Source organism: Anguilla rostrata, chromosome 1 (assembly GCF_018555375.3).
Source record: "Anguilla rostrata isolate EN2019 chromosome 1, ASM1855537v3, whole genome shotgun sequence".
NCBI classification, from domain to species: Eukaryota; Metazoa; Chordata; class Actinopteri; order Anguilliformes; family Anguillidae; genus Anguilla; species Anguilla rostrata.
In genome coordinates this window covers 41,739,554-41,759,795 of record NC_057933.1, presented here as the reverse complement: position 1 = coordinate 41,759,795, position 20,242 = coordinate 41,739,554, and the positions used below count along the sequence as shown (strand labels likewise).

At 40.9% G+C, this 20,242-nt stretch overlaps 1 protein-coding gene across 2 annotated transcripts in view; it reads left to right on the top strand.

The window, feature by feature from the left end:
• Positions 1–20,242, top strand: part of LOC135255908 (upstream-binding protein 1-like) — a 36,617-nt gene extending 16,375 nt beyond the window's left edge. The window contains exons 5-16 of one of the 2 annotated variants that reach the window (XM_064337692.1): positions 971–1,081; positions 2,216–2,364; positions 3,050–3,160; positions 3,973–4,080; positions 5,903–5,985; positions 12,409–12,463; positions 13,333–13,426; positions 13,684–13,774; positions 14,652–14,773; positions 15,771–15,913; positions 17,712–17,763; positions 18,297–20,242. In XM_064337692.1, the coding sequence (XP_064193762.1) occupies positions 971–1,081; positions 2,216–2,364; positions 3,050–3,160; positions 3,973–4,080; positions 5,903–5,985; positions 12,409–12,463; positions 13,333–13,426; positions 13,684–13,774; positions 14,652–14,773; positions 15,771–15,913; positions 17,712–17,763; positions 18,297–18,334 (1,157 nt within the window). In that variant the 3' untranslated portion in view covers positions 18,335–20,242. The remainder of the gene's footprint in view (positions 1–970; positions 1,082–2,215; positions 2,365–3,049; positions 3,161–3,972; positions 4,081–5,902; positions 5,986–12,408; positions 12,464–13,332; positions 13,427–13,683; positions 13,775–14,651; positions 14,774–15,770; positions 15,914–17,711; positions 17,764–18,296) is intronic. The other variant, XM_064337701.1, reaches the window with a different exon arrangement.

Here is a 20,242-nt window from a genome sequence, read left to right as displayed (position 1 = left end):
GAACAGAAACTTTTTTTTTTTTTTTTTACATTACAACATAAGTTTCTGTAAATACCTGAAAATGAAAACATATTTTACAATATACAAAATAAATTATTTCCATTTTTATTAAATAATTGAATGCAATTCACTTATGGTTATCAGTTTGTATAAGCACACACATCATATAATGAAATATTAATCATGAAAAAATTGTTTTAAGCAGGTGTACTCAAACTTTTGACTTTCAAGTATATCATGCAGTGCAAGTGATATTTTAGAATCAGGTCAAATTATACAATTTTGCCTGATCACTTCAACAGTCAAAACTAGAATTATGAAGAAAGGCTTGTGTGTGCGTGCAAAGCGAAGTGGTGCGAAAGCATGTGAACTAAGCGTTACACTGACTATTGTGGTACTCAAAATATTTTCCTACGGTTGGCAGGTCTGTGAGCGGGAGACCAGTGGGAGGGGCTGTGAGAGAGACCAGTGGGAGGGGCTGTGAGGGAAGCCAGTGGGAGGGGCTGAGAGGGAGACCAGTGGGAGAGGCTGTGAGGGAGGCCAGTGGGAGGGGCTGAGAGGGAGACCAGTGGGAGGGGCTGTGAGGGAGGCCAGTGGGAGGGGCTGTGAGGGAGGCCAGTGGGAGGGGCTGTGAGGGAGGCCAGTGGGAGGGGCTGTGAGGGAGGCCGGTGGGAGGGGCTGAGAGGGAGGCCAGTGGGAGGGGCTGTGAGGGAGGCCAGTGGGAGGGGCTGTGAGGGAGACCGGTGTGAAGCGCAGTCACACTTCAAGTTCTTCTTCACTGTCTCCTCTTACAAGCCAACCTTTAAAATGGTATGTGTTACAAGCTACATTTTATGCCCTTACTGTTGACACATTTGTAAAGAGCTGATACCAGTGCCTACTTCACCCTACATCTTTGCAAGAAGAGCCCCCCCCCCCCCCCCCCGCTTGCTTTCACATGTTTATGAGACCCCTCCTCTCTCCCATTCAGATATCCCCTTGTCTGTTGGCATCATTGATCCCAAGACCAACCCCTCACAGCTCAACGCTGTGGAGTTCCTCTGGGACCTTTCCAAGCGAGCCTCAGTTTTTGTCCAGGTACCTCTGATCAGGGCGGTGGGATCATTTGGTCTGCTTAAACCCCTCACAGATAGCTGAGGATGTTCGAGAATGTAACTCATAAGATTGGATCTGTTTTTCTGTATATCTTTTTCTGTAAAATCTGTGCTGAAGCACTGTGCACGTTTATCAAAATATTATTGAATATCTTTGCAAAAAGTCTCATCTGGATGTTTTGTGTGAAAACAGCAAGTTAGCAAGTTGAAAGAACGTTGTAATGTACACCTAGCTGTTTCATTCAGCATCACCAGAGCTATGCTCAGTCAAACCAAAAATTGACCACCTAAAGAAATGAGCCAAGAGCATATTACCATCAAAATTTAAAGTCGGTGTTCTAGAACTCCATTGCTTTCGATTACCAATGGTGATTGTTACATCAGCATTAGAATGTTCAGTTAAGTTTTTATTCAGCATTCTAACTACATATTTGTGATCTAACACATTAAATTATGAATATAAGTTAGAAACATAGGATCATGACAATCATAGGATTATTTTTAGAATGCTTAATTAGATATAGCAAAGCAAGCAGCTGACTGGTCTCCATGGGAACACGCATTGGCTGTGACGCACTTTTTTTCCCCAAAATGCCATTAATTAACTTGCACATGGGCCTGATTAAGTATTCAGATGTTATCAGTTAACCAATCACAGCAGGCTCCTACTTACCAGTTAGAAAATTTTAGCCAATAGATTAAGCATAAATATAATTAATTATATTTTCTTGTCCTCACTGAGGAGGTTGTATCGATGGAATAAAACTGAGGAAAATCGAGCATCACCCTGTGAAAAATATATTTACTTATAATTATTCAGAAATGTTTATATAAACAACATTCTGACAGCATTTGCAGCTGTGAGGATAGAATGACTTGACCCTCCATCTCTCATTGACTTGCATATGTTCATTCTGTTCTGGTTTCTGTATTTCCAGTCTCATTCAGGATTTCCTGTGTACTGAGGCATCTCTTTGGCAAATAAATATCTTTGTCCCACACTAAACACACGAATAGGCCACATAAGAGGGTTTAGCAGTGAGAGACCTTAGAGAAACGGATCTGAGCATTGGAGGCCCCGCCCTGTACCCGGGCTTCTCTGCTCTTGTGTTCCAAGGTACACTGCATCAGCACAGAGTTCACCCCCCGCAAGCACGGCGGGGAGAAGGGCGTGCCCTTCCGCATCCAAATCGACACCTTCAAGCCGAACGAAGGCGGAGAGTACACCGAGCACCTGCACTCTGCCAGCTGCCAAATCAAGGTGTTCAAGGTGAGCCGAGCCGAGCCGAACCGAACCGAAAGGCGGAGACGAGGTTTTGGTTGTTCTGAATCTGCCTGGTGTCGGGGCGAAATGCGGTAAAGCTGGAATTGGGCCAAAGCTTGTACGTGGGTCCAAGCTTGCGCATCATATTATCAGGAAAATGCAGCAGTGTGGTGCTGCTGTGGTGGTCTGGCCGGGAAGTCTGTGTTACAAATGCTTCTGAAAATGCATGAGAGTCTTTATTCTCTAGTATTTCTTGCTGTTCCACAGTATCTTCCTTTATGTTTGGTGAGCACAGCTTGTTGTCAGCACAACTTTATGATTCAGAACACCTCAGGATTATCAGCACACTGTGAGCTGCCTGTAGATTAAATATGAAGCAATATACAAGTAAAATTTAGAAAAGTATGGGGCGGCAGTTTAGTATAGTTTTGGGAGGTGGGCTTGCAACCCAAATGCTCTAGGTTCAATTCTCAGATAAGATAATGCCCTTGTGATGTTGTACCCTTGTGTTAGGTGCTTAACTCAAGTTGCTTCAGTATATATTCAGGCTGTATAATTGGATAATATATAAAAAGTTGAGCGAGTCCCTCTGGAAAGAGCATCTATTAAATGCTTGTAATGTCGTGCAGTATGAAAAATATGTACAAAGTGCAGCCAAAAAGTGACTCTTCCCTTCCTTTGACTGCCTCAGCCCAAAGGGGCTGACAGGAAACAGAAGACTGATCGGGAGAAGATGGAAAAGCGCACTGCGCAGGAGAAGGAGAAATACCAGCCCTCCTACGACACCACTATCCTGTCTGAGGTAGAGCCCAGTCTGGCATCCAGCCCGGCCATCACCCTGTTAAACTCACCACTCTGCCGCTCGCTCTTCAGTTATTAAACTCATTGCTTTACTGCACTGCTCAACTATCATCTCATTAAACTCATCGTGACTTCACTGCTCAATCACTACAGTATTAAATTCATCCCGTTGTTGTAATCCTCAGTTACTACCTTATTTGGGTTATTACCCTACCATGCTGCTCAATTACATTATTAAACTCATCGTACTACTGTACAGTTCAATTACCATATTAAACTCAAAATGTTACTTTAATGCTCAGTCATTGCTTTAACTCATCATATTACTGTCATGCTCAATCATTACCATATTAAACTCATTACCCTACTGTACTGTTCAGTTATTAAACTCATCACCTTACTCTACTGTATTTTACAGACCATTTTTATATACATCAGTCAGGCTAGAGCTATAGTGTCCTATGTACTGTGAGATCCTGCGGCCTACAGTCCACAGTGCTCCACTCTACTCTGCTGCCCCTTCATTAGGCTTACAGTCACCAGGGGGCCAAAATCATGTCATGCAGTGACCTTGCAGCAGTGGTCATTGTTATTCTGAATAAGCAAATCCCTTGTACAGTGCTGTGGAAGAGTAGAGATGGTGCTGCATAAACAAGTTCTTCCAGTGTCTATGAACCACTGCTCCCAATCTGATGTGTGTGATACATATGTTCTCGCAGTGTCTATAAACCACTGATTTCAGTCTAATGTGTGTGATGCCTTATGTGCTCGGTACCTGTGAACCACTGATTGGAGTCTCTGGTGTGTCTCTAGATGAGGCTTGAGCCTATCATTGAGGAAGCAGCTGAGCACGAGCTGAAAAAGTCAAGCAAGCGGACTTTACCCGCAGACTGCGGCGATTCTCTGCCAAAGCGCGGCAGTGTAAGCACATCTGCTTCATTTTCATCTTTGCTGCACAGTTCAGTCTGTTAAATGTAGCTCACATTATTAGGTTTTGCAGAGTGAGTGCACGGTGTTGGATATCAGTGTTGTATATAACATTAGTAGAGTAGGGTTATGCTTGGTTATCAATTCGTCATAATGTTAAATATCTAATTTTTTTATTAAACATGTTCTGTAGCAACATTTACATTTTCACAACATCTGTTGGAAATGGACATAGTTAGATACATAGATAGTTAGCCTCATTAGCTGCATTGCAATTTTAATTTGACAGCATGAAGAATCTGTCAAGGCTACCTTCATTAGGGCCATCACTCTCTTAAAAGTTTAACAGATTGTGTGGTACTGGTGAATGATGATTCAGTCTGCCCTTCCTCGGTTTTTTATTATTAATTTTTTTTTTCCCGCTCCCCATATCATCCTCAGCTGTGTGGTCGATTGCTATATGTGTTTATTTTTTGTTTTGTTTTATATTTTCAGCCAAAATATGTGTCGCAGAGGCAGTTATATTCATCGAATCAATGACACGCAGTATATCATTTACCATTTCATTGGATCAAAGAAGCCACTAAATTGAAATTGATCTTTAAGAAATCACTTTAATGAACATAGTTTAAATAAGAAATAAATAAATATTGACAGTAAATATCTGGCCCTCCCCATAGTGCACAAATATCACCAACATAAACAAAGTGTCCTGTAATTTTAGCTATTAAACCTGAAAGTATGTAAAAGTGAAAAGCAAATAAACATAGTCTTCTCCTTTGTGAGTTGCTGAGTAGGTCATCTGTTTAAGGCACCAGTCTTGTTCTTGTGCAAGGATGTCTGGCATCAAATCACAGACATGTTGGCAGCACATATCCTGAAGCTTGGTTTATTTTATGCCACTCCTGTTCTGTTAAATGATCACAATAATACTAGCTAGCTAGTTTAGAGGTAGATATAACTAGTGACGCTATGTCAGTAATCACTGCATCGGTGCTTTTGTTGTTCCACATAGTTGTGCAAGGGGCTCGATGTGGTAGTGATCTTTAGTTATGGCACTGAATGAAAATTAAATCTTTCACATATGTCTAATCACGTGGATGGGTATCTCTCTAGTGGCTCGTGAATTTTTGATGATGAAATAAAAATATTTTGATCACTTCTTGAGGTTTTTTCTGCAATCCAAAAATTATTTGGAATATAATCTTAAAATAGTCCATTAACTAATGTCACTGCCCATAGTTAACATGATTTCTTAAGACTTTGTTGTTCGTTAATTTAAGCCATCCCAAAAGCAATGTCCTGCCAGGGCTCAGTCTGTTAATTGTTTTTATCGTTGCGCAAATGTTACAAAAAGTCACATTTTAAAATTAACAGTTGAATACTGTAGGGGGAATTTACAGGAAAAGCAAAGACTTGGCTTCATCTCCCTTTAAAGCTTGAAAAAGAAAGGGCATACAGGGTGGTAGGAACCACAAGGTGATATCTGGGAAACTACAGGATTGAACTCTCCTGCGCATGTCTTTTTGCCCTGAGGGAAAGACTTAAGAGCTGTCCATAAACCTATGTGCAAGCCAGTTCAGACCAAAACGTTATCACCCAGAAAGACAGTTTTAGAAGAAGATTTGACCTTTGACCTTTCCCCCATTTCCAAGATTCAATATATATCTTGAATCCATAATGAAAGAAAATACAGACCTGTTCAGCAATACAAAAAGCAGAAGAATCGTTGTGTAGGGCAGATTAGGGCAGCAGTGCGGCTTTGTTGCTTTTCGATGGTAACTGTTGTGTTTTCTTGTGCTTTGCTACACTCCAGTGTTCACCATGGCCAGACAATGCCTACGCAAGCACCAGCCCAGCAGCTACACCCACCTTTACCTCCTGCTCTATACCCGACAGGTAACCATACCTCCCAATACATCCACATCTCAACAGACCTCTCTAGCACACACCTGTACTGTACAGGACAGGTAACCATACCTCCCAATAGCTACATCCACATCTCACCATACCTTTTCAGCACACACCTGCTCTGTATAGGACAGGTAACTATACCTCACACTACATCCACATCTCACTATACCTCTCTAGCACACACCTGCTATGTACACGACAGGTAGCCATACCTCACAATACATCCACAGCACACAACTACTATACACAACAGGTAACCTTGCAAACCATCCTAGCCACTATGGGGCCCCTAGCAACCCAAGCAGGCACTGATCAGTGACAGTGACTGCCCGGCATGCAGTAATCAAAGGCCAAAGCTAAGTTCTAACTAAAATGAAATTAAACATTTCAACAGAGCTGCAAAACAATCCAGTTAGATTCCCATTGATGTGAACGTTATGACACAAGCATCTAGTCAACAGTCTTGAAAGATATTTATTGTTTCAAAATGTTCCAGAGGAATGCTGTATTCAGTCTTACTGGTACTGTTACTGGTGCAGTATGTAAATTTGGAGAAACTAGCAAGAAAGAGCTAGATTTAGATAATAATTCCACCTCCTCCTTCCAAACAAATGCATGCGCTGCCTGATATCCGAGTACTCAAGAGAGAGAGAGGACATATTATGTGACCCGTCCCATCCCGTCCCATCATAATCAATCATAATCAAAAGTCGCTATGTCCAGTTTCAGTGTTTATGTGAAAAATGTTCATTTTTGGCTGTTTTAGGATTTCATCTTATTTTAGAAGAACAGTTTCTTTGCTTTCATAAACTGTATGTCTCATCCTGTATGTCTCAGGTTATTGTCACCAGTCACACAATCACCTCAGCTGCTTTCACGGCTACAAGCTAATGAGTTTCATTGGATTTTTATTTTTTTTAAATGTCTTTGTATGTCTTCATGTAAAATTCAGCATAGTTTTAAATGTAAGAGGACAAGCTAGCACCAGAGTTTTGTTAGACTACCAAGACCATAGCTACTACTGTTTGTCACCAGTCTGTCAGCAAGTTGAGGATTAATTGAAATATATAAAATTTTCCGAACCCAGCAGTTTTAACCGTTAACCCTCTCGTTGTTGTCTGGCACTCTAAATGCCAAACACAAGTGCATCAACAGTTAAAACACATTGCTTACCCAACATGTAAGGTATTTTTATTTGTTTTAATTTGGTAATTATTATCAAAGATATGAATTATCAGTCAAATTGCTGAATTTGTTGATAGGCAGAGCAAACTGTTTGGATCCACCTTCATCAAAATGTACAACTCACAACCAGGTGAAAATTAAGAAATTTATTGAGTTGCAATAAATATTCACGTCTAACCTAAAGATGAGGTTCAACTACCATAAAACAATTAACAAAAGTTACCGACATGGACAGTCACACAAGAAATGAATGAGAGAACATACAAAACCACAGCTTTGGTCCCGAAGTAATTAAAGGGGCAAAAGCCAAAAGACAGCAGAATAGTCCAAAAGAACCAGAGATTAAATGTAAAACGGCAGACCTAAATGCAAGACTCGGGTGCTTAGATACCAACTACTTCCTTCCAAGTTGCCCAAACTTAACTAAACAACTAAAAGAAAGCCGCATATTTTAACTGGCAAAAAGGAGGAGGGGGTAGGGCATGGACACCCCCTCTGACACATACACACGCAGACACACACACACACACACACACACCTCAGATAGTAACCCCCCAGTTCCTGCTCTGTCTTATCTCCAGGCTGAGAACGGCCAACTGGTGAATTACATGTCTGATAAGTCACATGTAGCGACTACTCTCCATCTTTGCTTTCATGATCTGTATGTCTCAATGTTAAATTCAGTGTAAAATATAGTTTTGAAGCTTTTAAACATACGATGACAAGGTAGCACTGGAGATTTGCATAATTTTAAGGCCTGCCAGCTTGTCACTAGTCACATCACAAGCGCTGCTTTTGTGGCTACAAGCTATTATATTGGGTTTCATCTGATTTTACTCAAAAAATGTCTTTGCTTTTATTATCTGTATGTCTTGATGTCAAATTCAGAGTAAAAATATAGTTTTAACTGTTTTAAATGTAAGATGACAAGGTAGTATCAGAGTTTTGTGTCCTTCAGAGGTCTAGCTTTAGCACGCTGCCTTTGCAGTGATGGTACTTCGGCAGGGTAGAGATCTGTCCTGATCGGTTGTTAAGATCCAGGCATGGTGAAACTTAGAGTGGCAAACTTCAGAGTCTGGGGCAGTCATAGAGACAGGGCCTTTTTCTTAGACCTTCTAATTTACCGATATCTGTCAGGATGAGAAAGAAACTTAACCAGATATGAACAGAAGTGTTCTACAACAAACTTACATACTGCACCTTTAAGAATGTTAAAATTCTGAATGGCTGGGTTCCTTTAACTGCTAAATTTTTCAATAATTTTAACATGAATAACAATCTTTGATTCATATTCTGACAAGAAGACTATTTACATTTTCTGTCGTTATACAGTGAGCTCCACAATGTTCGGAACAAATGCATATTTTTTCTTGATTTGGCTCTGTACTCTACACAGTTTTAGATTTGTAATCAAACAATTCACTTGTGGCTAAAGTGAATATTTTCAGCTTTTATAAAAAGGTATTATTATACATTTTGGTTTCAGCATGTTGAAATTACAGCACTTTTTATACGTAGTTCCCCCCATTTCAGAGCACCATAATGTTTTGGACAAATACCTTCACAGGTGTTTCTGATTAATTAGATGTGTTCAATGGCTTCCTTAGTACAGGTATAAGAGAGTTTTCACTATCTAGTCTTCATTCTAGTCTTTTTATTGCCTGATTGAGTCTGTTATTGGCTTTTGTCAATATGAGGACCAGAGTTCTGCTGATGGAAGTCAAGGACACCATTATGATGCTGAGAAATAAGAAAAAGAAATCGAGACAAACGTCAAAACTTAGGCTTACCAAAAGCAATCGTTTGGAACATCATTAAGAAGAAAGAGCACCGGTGGACTCAGTAATCGCAAAGGGCCCGGTAGGCCAAGGAAGCCCTCTACATTTGATGACCGACAAATTCTCACCATAATGAAGAAAACCCCCAAACACCTGTCTGACAGATTTGAAACATTCTTCAGGAGACAGATTTGTCAGTGACTACTATCTGCAAAAGATTAACAGAAGTACAGAGACTACACTGCAAGATGCAAGTCACTAGTTAGCTGCAAGTTGGCCAAGAAGTATCAAGAGAACCTGCAGAGTTCTGGAAAAAGTATTGTGGACAGCTTGAGACCAAGATTACTTTGTATCAAAGGATAGCACTTCATCATACAGTGTCTTCATAAAGTATTCGGACCCCTTCACTTTTTCCACATTTTCTTACGTTACTGCCTTATTCTAAAATTGATTAAATTCATTTTTATTCTCATCAATCTACACACAATACCCCATAATGACAAAGCAAAATATTTCAAATGTATTAAGAATAAAAAACAGAAATATCACATTTACATAAGTATTCACACCCTTTGCTATGACTCTCAAAAGCTCAGGTGCATCCTGTTCCCATTGATCATACTTAAGATTTCTACAACTTGATTGGAGTCCACCTGTGGTACATTCAATTGATTGAACTTGATTTGGAAAGACACACCTGCCTAAATTAGGTCCCACAGTTGACAGTGCATGTCAGAGCAAAAACCAAGCCATGAAGTCGAAGGAATTGTCCGTAGACCTCCGAGACAAGATTGTGTCGAGGTACAGATCTGGAGAAGGGTACAAAAAAATTTCTGCAGCATTGTAGGTCCCAAAGAACACAGTGGCTTCCATCATTCTTAAATGGAAGAAGTTTTGAACCACCAGGATTCTTCTGAGCAATCAGGGGAGAATGGCCTTGATCAGAGAGGTGACAAAGAACCCGATGGCCACTCTGACAGAGCGCCAGAGTTCCTCTGTGGAGATGGAAGAACCTTCCAGAAGGACAACCATCTCTGCAGCACTCCACCAATCAGGCCTTTATGGTTGAGTGGCCAGACGGAAGCCACTCTTCAGTAAAAGGCATATGACCGCCCTCTTGGAGTTTGCCAGAAGGCACCGAAAGGACTCTCATACCTCTTTTCCACCAACGCGAACCTAGTGCTGGTTCTGGGCTGGTGCTAATGCCATTTCGCAGTTGAGTTAGTTCAACTTGCGAACCTTTTAAGAACCGGTTTGCTTTTCCACAGTCATTACGTCACTGTATACGTCTGTATACGTCTCCGCTTTCCCAGCAACATCGTTACCTATTAAAATGTATGTCCTGTAAAATACAGATAATAAACTGTCTAAATGTAAAAAACCGACTTCATACATATGCATTTAGTTAACGGCAATGAGTGTGCTGTGAATTTTAGGTAGCAAACAACTAGGTTGAATAATTCTGACGTAATGTACATAGCAACTATACGGTCATGTCGCCTAGTTTCACTCACTGTGACCAAGCGGAATCGATAACAATTCAGAAAATATATAACTTTTTAAGATTTAATTCAATCTTCTACTGGGACTTTTGCTGTTTATTGAGGGTGTGACAGAAAATTTTGGTGCCGGTGATAATCAAATGTTTTTTACATTTACTGTTTGATTGAACAAGTAGCCTACCGTTCAAAGTATATTTTTATGAGTTAGCGCTGTAAGATTGCGCTAGTTACTTCACATTAACCTTGTACGGCGATCAGTAAAGGCAAACAGCACAGTACCACTTAATTCCTGTCACTTCTATCACCACTGTAATGAACAAAAAAAAAAAAGAGGCGACAAACTACCTTTTCTGTGAGAAATGTATTGTCGAGCTCGCGCGCATGCACTGCTGGCGACATTCTAAACCTCCGTTTTGCCCTAACGGCTATTTTGCGTCCTGCGACTTGGGATACAACAGTGAATATGTATGGATTCCTAGACGTGCTAATAGCGACCACCCTTTCTCATATTAACCTCGCAAGACAGGACACTTAAACAGTATGCTAGCAAATTTATGTAAAGTTTATTTATATTTATATTTATATGGGGTGGTTGACACGTCCACTTAGCAACCAAAAGCTAGTGCGACCACCTCTGACTTATTTGCGGGCACAGAAAAAAATCGCGAAAGTACTGAAAAAATAACCACTGGAGGATAACAAGGACATTTTTTTACTACATAACTAGGTACAGGTTGTTACCAATATTTCGCCTATTTCATATATAGTTGCAAATTAATTTGCGGCGGTCACAAAGTTTTAGTTGGTCTTGGTTGGTCACGATAATCCTGCCCCCAGCCCCTGATGTAAGCGGTTCTTGGTTCTAGACCAGCCAAGTGTTGGTGCCGCTTTGGAACCAGTTCTCCTGGCCGAGAGCCGGTTCTTTTGAGGTCGAAAAACAAAGAACTGGTTCGCGATCAGGCACCGGCTCCAAACCAGCCCTCAAAATGCCTTGGTGGAAAAGGGGCATCAGACCATGAGAAACAAGATTCTCTGGTCTGATGAAACCTAGTTTGAACTCTTTGGCCACAATGCCAAGCATCACATCTGGAAGAAACCAGGCACCATTCATCACCTGGCCAATACCATCCCTACGGTGAAGCATCATGGTGGTGGCAGCATCATGCTGTGTGGATGTTTTTGAGCGGCAGAAACTGGGAGACTAGTCAGGATCTAAGGAAAGATGAATGGATCAAAGTACAGAGCGCTCAGGACTTCAGACTGTGATGTAGGTTCACCTTCCAACAGGACAATGACCATAAGCACACAGCCAAGACAATGCAGGAGTGGCTTTGGGACAAGTCTGTGAATGTCCTTGAATGGCCCAGCTGGAGCTCAGACTTGAACCTAATTGCATGCAAAGGATATGTGACAAAGTACTAAATATGACTACATTTATTTACATAACATTATGGTGCCCTGAAATGGGGGTGCCATGTATTAAAAGTGCTGTAATTTCTACATGGTAAAGTGTATAAAATACCTTTTAATAAAAGCTGAGAATATGAACTTTAATCACATGTAAGATTGTAGAAAAAAAAAGATTGTAGAGCCCAAAATAAGTCTTCGTCCCCAACGTTATGGAGCTCACTGTAAATTCTCCCATTTACTCCAGTACAAAACTGCAGTATAAGGCCATTTTATTTCTGTTTATCACTTGAGTTCCTTAAACTGTGTTGTTATGCACTTTATTTAGCAAACCTGACATAGATTTTTTTAAAGGCATGTTTTTATTTAGTTGAGATGTCCATGTGATATCCACTCAGGAGAACAATGTTACAGGCTGGCTATGTTACAGACTGGCAATATCAGTTAGGGATTTAACATGAGTAAAGACATAAGATCCTAAGCATGTGGGTGAATATTTAGCAGTGTTACAATATACAACCTGCTTTCATTCTTAGTAATTCCTCATCACCAAATCATCAGGGAGATGCGATTGGCCAGGTTGCTATGGAGGTAAGTATCTTGACAGATTTCAGTAAAATTGCATTTCCATTTTAAAAGGAAAACTAAAAATATTTGTAAGCCTTTTATGATTTTGTTTGTATTATACTTGTAATATTATTTGATCTGGAGTTTTCACTGATTGTGCATTGTATCACAATACATAATCATTCACATTGTGGGCAAAAGAAAATCTGTGGTGTCAGATAAAAATACTGTCCACGCCAGCACTGACAATGGCTGAGCTTAAGCACTAGTATCTAATTCTAATTGAACTACATTCTGGAGAGTGTGGCTTCAAAATCTATTCATATGTAAATATTTTAGCAGAATTGAAACCAGAAAGTAGAGGTCTTTGTTGAAGTGTGCATTGTAAATCAAAATCATTACTGGGCAGGCATCTACAGGGGGGAGTACTCTACCTGAATCAAAAACTTATGTAAAAATGTACCACAAGTATGTTCCTTATATATTTGACCATAATTCATTTTGTGTTAACATTTGTTGTTTGTAACAAAATGTTTTCCGTTAAACAGTTAGTTTCAGAAATGCCTAAACACAATTATTTCTAGGCTTATTCATGTACATTGGATAGTCCTTCAGAGATCTGTAGATGTCTGTAGTGTATTCATGTAATCCTAAAACACAAGGAAGAGTGGCACTCCATCAATAAAGAAACTATTACACATACATTTTCAATCTTTGTGTTTTCAAAATATACTCAAGCCACATGCTTACCCATTTCATACAGAAGCCTTCCTCAGAACAAGGGCTATGTTGAATAATAAATCAATGCTTTTGATACATTATTTGTCTTAAGTTGTGTATTTGCTGGGGTTTGAGTTGCATAAATTCTTTACCGTGTTTCTCTGTTTCCTTAGCAACTCAGCCCTGCTGCCACTATTCAGGAGGCCCAGCAGTGGCTCCACAAGAACAGATTTGCTGCGTACACACGGCTTTTCTCTCATTTCTCAGGTACTGCACATCTGGCCCTGCCTTGAGTTAAAATGCTCAGGATAATTCAGGACACAGTACAGTCAAAAAAAAACTGTTTTTTGTTGGCAAGGTGGGGAGGTAGGCAAAGTGAAATTGCTTTGAAGTTAACATGGAGCACGTGGATTGTGGAACAATTAGAAGTTCAACTGTCGCTTCACCCCTGGGAGATTGATGTTGACATGAAGTACTTGCATTAAAGAAACATAAAAGCAGATGACTGTCTCTTTCTCTGGCAGGTTCTGATTTACTGAAATTAACTCGCGACGATTTAGTCCAAATCTGTGGCCCGGCTGATGGTATCCGGCTGTTTAATGCACTTAAATCCAGGTAACCGTCACCTGTTCCAGGGATCTGCGTTTCATTATGCAAAGGCCAGGAAGAGTGCAAACCTTCAGATCTGCCCTGTCAAGCCAATTTACTTTATCAGTAACAGATGTGTGATGCAGACATGAAACGCATCTAACAGAATAAAAGTTTATATACTATAAGGCACGGGTTCCCAAACCCAGTCTTGGAACTCCCCTTTGCATACTGGTTTTCATTCGAGGCAGTCTCTTGATTAAGGTTGCTGTCATGCATTTCATCCTGTTCCATCCTGTTTGTTTGTTTTTTTTTTAATTTTTTTTTTTTTTTTTTTTTTACAAAATTCAGATAATTTTAAATCATCCAATAAAAAGTAGGAATAGCCTAATTTGCCAGTTAGCAAAGAGAATGGCTCTGAAACGTGTTGTTGACATGGGATCTCACAGATGTGCAAGCCCGATATGTGAACTGTGCTGTGATGAAAAGCAGTGTGCTCCTGAATCGATAGCAGGGTTGTAGAAATGACTGATAATGAATATGACTGGCCATTCCATGTTAGGAGAAAAAGGAGGGGAAAGTATAAAAGCAATAGCTTCTTGTATTTAAACAGCTGTTCTTTTGAATGCACTTGGTAGTTTTTTGAGGAGGGAATATTTTCAACTTCAAAAACCCTGAAACAACTTCTAAGTGGCAGGAGGGTTTAATGTGTATGTTTTAGATAACTCGCAGGTGGGCAACAGAACAGTAGCAAAGTCTTTTGTGTTCTAAAAGTATGCGCTGCCAAATGTATGACCTTGGCTGTTTGTATTCCAAGTAGCTCTCTGAAGCTCTATCCTCTAACCCTGTGTAGTGTTGTCTCTTGCGCGTGACTGCGATTTAATGGTTGTTGATGTTGGTGCAGGTCTGTGCGGCCTCGTCTGACTGTGTATGTGTGCCAGGACACGGTGCAGACTAAGAGCGCTGCACCGCTCGAGGGATCCTGCGACAGTGAGAGTGGAGAACACAGCAACAGCGCAATTTACGGTACACCACTACACAACACAGCAGCAGTGCAATACACGGTACATCACCACACAACACTGCAACTGCGGAGTATACGGTACACCACTACACAACACTGCAACTGCGGAGTATACGGTACACCACTACACAACACAGCAACAGTGCAATATACAGTATACCACTGCACAACACAGCAACAGCACAATATACGGTACACCAGTACACAACAGCAACAGTGCAATAGAAGATACAGCACTATACAACACTGCAACAGCACAATATACGGTACACCAATACACAACAGCAACAGCGCAATAGAAGATACAGCACTATACAACACTGCAACAGCACAATATACGGTACACCAATACACAACAACAGCAACAGCGCAATAGAAGATACAGCGCTATACAACACTGCAACAGCGCAATTTATAGTACATCACCACACAACACTGCAACTGCGAAGTATACGGTATACCACTACACAACACGGCAACAGCGAAATATATGGTACGCCAATACACAACACAGCAACAGCGCAATAGAAGATACAGCACTACACAACACTGCAACTACGCAATATATGGTACACCACTACACAACACAGCAACAGCACAATATACAGTACACCAATACACAACATGGCAACTATGCAATATACGGTATACCACTACACAACACTGCAACAGCGCAGTATATGGTACACCACTACACAACATTGCGGAAGTGCATTATATGGTACACCTCTACACAACAGTGCAATATACAATATTCCACTAAACAACACAGCAACAGCACATACGGTACATCACTACACAACATTGCAGAAGTGCAATATATGGTACACCTCTACACAACAGAGCAATATAAAGTATACCACTAAGCAACACAGCAAGAGCGCTATATACGGTACACCACTACACATGTATCCACTGAGGTCAGCCCTACAGTAAAGCATTAAGGGTGCTGTCTTTGGGTTGTTTAGTTAAACCCTGAATATACCTGTGTGCCTGCAGTTTATCATGCCCTCTACTTGGAGGATATGACCGCGTTGGAGCTGACTCGCAAGATTGCGTCCGTCGTCAGCATCTCCCTGGACCAGGTCAACCAGGTGTTCCGCAAGGGTCCTGCTGGCATTCACATCCTCCTCAGTGACCAGGTGATGGCCCACACGCTCTGACAGCCTCTTACCTGCAACCTGCTCTCTCAGCTTCCTGCTCCTTCTCACATTACAAGCATTTAGCAGACGCTCTTAACCAGAGCGACTTGCACTACTTTTACATACAGTAGCATTGTGTGGATGCAGTAGCAAATGCATCCATGTATACAGCTGGATGTATATACAGCTTTTATACAACTTCCTTATCCATTATACTGCCGTTGTCTCAACCTTCTGCCCACTCCGTCAGTTTCCCACTTGCCCTGTCAACATCCTTCTCACCTCGCCAAATTCCTGTTCACTCTGTCCATTTTACACAGTCAGACGGTCACAATTTAATAGGATTCTTAAAGAATGTTTTTGAGAAAGTAGCTCTCTCAATAAATACAAAGAGGAGGAATGCGCATATTTTCCCACATACCTTCCTGAGATGATTCCTAGCTGTGTAATAAATGTCACTGCAGCAAGCCCTATATTGTTTCACATCTTCCACTTATATATATATATATATATATGATTTTGTGGCTGCCCTATAAATCGCAGATTTGTGTTTGTACACTCCAGCAGCACACATTTTAGAAGCTAGTGCTGCCAGTAGAAAGTGAGTAATTATGATGGACAAAAATAATTAGTTATGTCTCCATAAACCGTAACCTGAGCAACCGTGTGGTAGCACGATGGTAAGTAATTAGCTTCAGCAGAATTTGTGTTCCCACGCTGCATTTGCTTATGTCACTAATTGTTGGGTGGACACCTTTCCAGTTTGACTACATTCCACAGCTATTGGGTCACATGGCAAAGGTTTGCCTCCAGACGATTTTTGTGTTTTTATTGCTGTGCGTGCAATAACTATTTCCTATGGCTCATGCAACGTGACACCTCAAGGAAATTGTGATGTGGCCTCCTATATCAACATTACTGCACAGGTCATGGAGTGAGGATCTTGTGTGTGCTTGAGAACTGAGAAGGAAAGAAGTACTCACAGGATATAATAAAAAATTGTATTTTTCAGTTTATAATTGTGGCTAAATGCTGTAAAATGAATCTCTTCACATGTTCATCCTCTGGAAACAATGTTGCTGTACAAGCTGCTTTTAGAATTGTTTGAAATGTATTTTAGTGCTTTAAACTGCAACACCCAAGGGCCCTCATACCTGCCATTGTGAATCCAGCTGTTTGTCAAAAACATCTGCAGGTGTCAGAAATATCCTTCGGCACACAATAACCGATATATCCCCTCAGGACCTCCTACCCTACGACCTCTCGTGTACTTATTCGACTAAAAATCTGATTCCAGGTTTCCAAGTTTTCCCTTTACATTATCATTGGAGCCCACCCATTATGGTGTAAAATTAGACCACATTTATTTATTTATTTATTTATTTATTTATTTATTGATTAGTTCATTTTTTGGGCTGAGCTTCTCCAATGCCCACTCTAATTTGGAATGGCCAATCATCTACAACCACGCCCGTATTCATGCTGCAAACCCCATTGCCGATTCAGGAGAGTATAGACGACTTCAATTCACTTTCAAAACGTGTGGTGTCTCTAGACACTTAAGTTTCACACTGCAGACTACAGCTGAGCTCAGAGTGGAATGAGAGGAGTGTCTTTCATATGTGGCTTTCACTGCCTCTGAATATTCCATGGAAAGCCTGGGGCAAATGTGCATTCAGTGGGAAATGCTAAAGAGAATGAAGTGCTCAGTCTTGAGTCTCTGCAGAATGGGTGGGAATGTATGGGTGTATATTAGCATATGTCTGGATTGGTTCTCAATGCAATCTTTTTCTTACAGATGGTTTACAATCTTCCAGATGAGAGCTGCTTTTTAATCAGCACATTAAAAGGTATTTTTGTCCTTTTTTGTCCAGAGGGGACATAGGGTTAAAATGAACTGCTCCATATTTTGTTTTTGCTTCTTTAATTTGCAATGAAAAGAAAAACAAAGTCTTATACAGTGTTACAGAATTGGTTTATTTAATGCACTTCAAAATCTTTAGCTTTGTCATAAGCATTTCATCTGCAATATCATTCTAGCATTATTGTGTTGATCGGTCTTTCCCAAACCTTCAGAGAATTTATTTTTAACAATACAACTGCTTCTGCACTGTAAAAAGTCCAGTGTTTGACTTGGGTGAATGCCAGTGGTTAATATATTCTGTTTTTATTATTTAATGTGTCCTGTGACCCTCCTCAAGGCCTCTTACAACCCACCTGTGGGTCCCAACCCATAGTTTATCTCTAGAACCACTGGCGTAGAAGCTGTCATAACATGCATTGGTTCTGTGTGCAGCTGTTACTCTATAATGGCTCTCTGAATGTATTTTAAGCTCAAGTGGAAGGTTGTGAAGCTGTGAAATGTGTTTGTCTTCCATCGTAGCCGAGAGTGGAGATGGATACCATTTGATTCTGAAGTAACGAGTGGAAGATCGGCTTCAGAAGCTCTCCCCCTCCAGACAAAAACTGCAGGAAGAACATGGCACTGGGAAGAGCCAAGTAAATGTTGGAATCTGACTAAAGTGTAGACATTGTTTCATATTGAAAACACTATTAGAGAGGTTAGCTGGGTGTCTTATAGTTTTTGAGGGAGGGAAGGGGTGGGGAGCGGGTGAGCAAATAATGGCTGTGATTGGACACTGTTGACATTTAGCCTGGCTTCCACTATGACACTGATGCACAGCTTTAATTCATGTTTAAGGCCAGTACTCTGCACACACAGGGTTAGGGCTATGCCTGTGTCTAACTTGAAATTTCAGACAGAGAGATCTCTATTGTATGAACCGAGCAAGCAATGCAGGAAGTGAGGCGTACAGGTCTGCCTCTTGACTGCACGGTGGACGGAAAGAGAAGAAACTCTTAAAGGCGCGTTGTGCTTGTATGGCTGCCCACTGTGCTCCAGTAATTTCCCTTTATAAAACATGTGACTGTGGAAGTCACTTACGGAGGCTTTTCTTACCGGCACTAGCGCTGAACTCGCGTGCTGCTGGTCTTTGAATTTGACACCTTATCGTGCTGGATGTGTACGTGAGGTAACGCCAGCACTACGATAATGGAAGTTTACCTGCCTTCAGTGGATGGTCCTAGGGGCATTGAGACTACACGGAATCACGTTGCTCAGGCCAGGGAGCGATTCCAAAAGCCTGGTTTATTGTTTCTCACGTTCTATGGAACTGACTGAAAATTGACGTGCCTCTTGTGCCAAGTTTACCGTTCTCCCCACCTGCATGCATGTAGCGCCCCCTCTCACAAAGCTAGCAGCTGCATAGGTACATGTACAGTACAGTCTCTCTAAGACTTTTTCTTGCGGGTCAAGTAAGTCACCCAAACCACTAGGAGCGCAAAGATAGGCCATAGGCTTTCTGGAGCGCTATTGCTTTTATTTTTTATCAGAACTCCACTCACAGGATGACCATGGGTCAGTAATACTGAAGGGAGACATTACAAGTTTAAAAGGAAAAATGGCTGAAAGAGACAATAAAGGGGACCAAAATATTTTACATATGTACGGTGTATGGATAGGGAAATGACCGATCCACGCTGTTTAATTTGTTTGTGTGTCTAAAGCTTGTAAGCTTGTGGGACACTGTCTTAGTCACAGAGTCACCATTGACTTCACAGACAGGCCACTATCTTTTCTCTCTTCTCATCTTTCTGTACTCTGTTAGACCCCTTTATCATTTTAGCCTGCACGCTCATTTGTCTTGTTTTGTTAACATTGTCTGTCTGTCTTAACTAAAGTCCCCAGTGGATGTGATGGTTTAGAGGGAAATATGTTTGTGTGTATTTTTATTTTTTAACTGAAATCACTTGACTAGATTTTTTAAATTTCTTGTAGTAGCGGCTGATGTAGTTTGTCATTTCAGTTTTCTTCTAGTGCAGCTTGGTGGCACGTTTTTGTAATTTTGACATGTGAGAGAGGAGGTGATGGAAAGATATAAATTTTAAAGCTCCCCTGGTAAAAGAGGCAGCTTTGTGCACTGAAAATAAACAATTAATTTAAGAGGTTTGAATTTGTAATTGATAGGAACGGTCACACCTCACTGTTTCCATTAGTGCTGGAGTAATCGTAGGACTGCTGTTGCCTGGATACACACACACACACACACACCATGTGCTCTGTATTCCTCCCCAATGGATAAGGTTGAATGTTACCCACCATGTCCAGTTCTCTTGCTCCTGTAGACGTTGTCCAACAGTGATCTCGCATTTTACAGTGTCTGAATGAAGGTGTAGCAGTCAATGCTTCTTGTGTACCAGTATGTGTTGGGATGTACACATTTTAGCCTGTACTGGGATTAATAACAGTAAATCCAAATCATTTCCTCA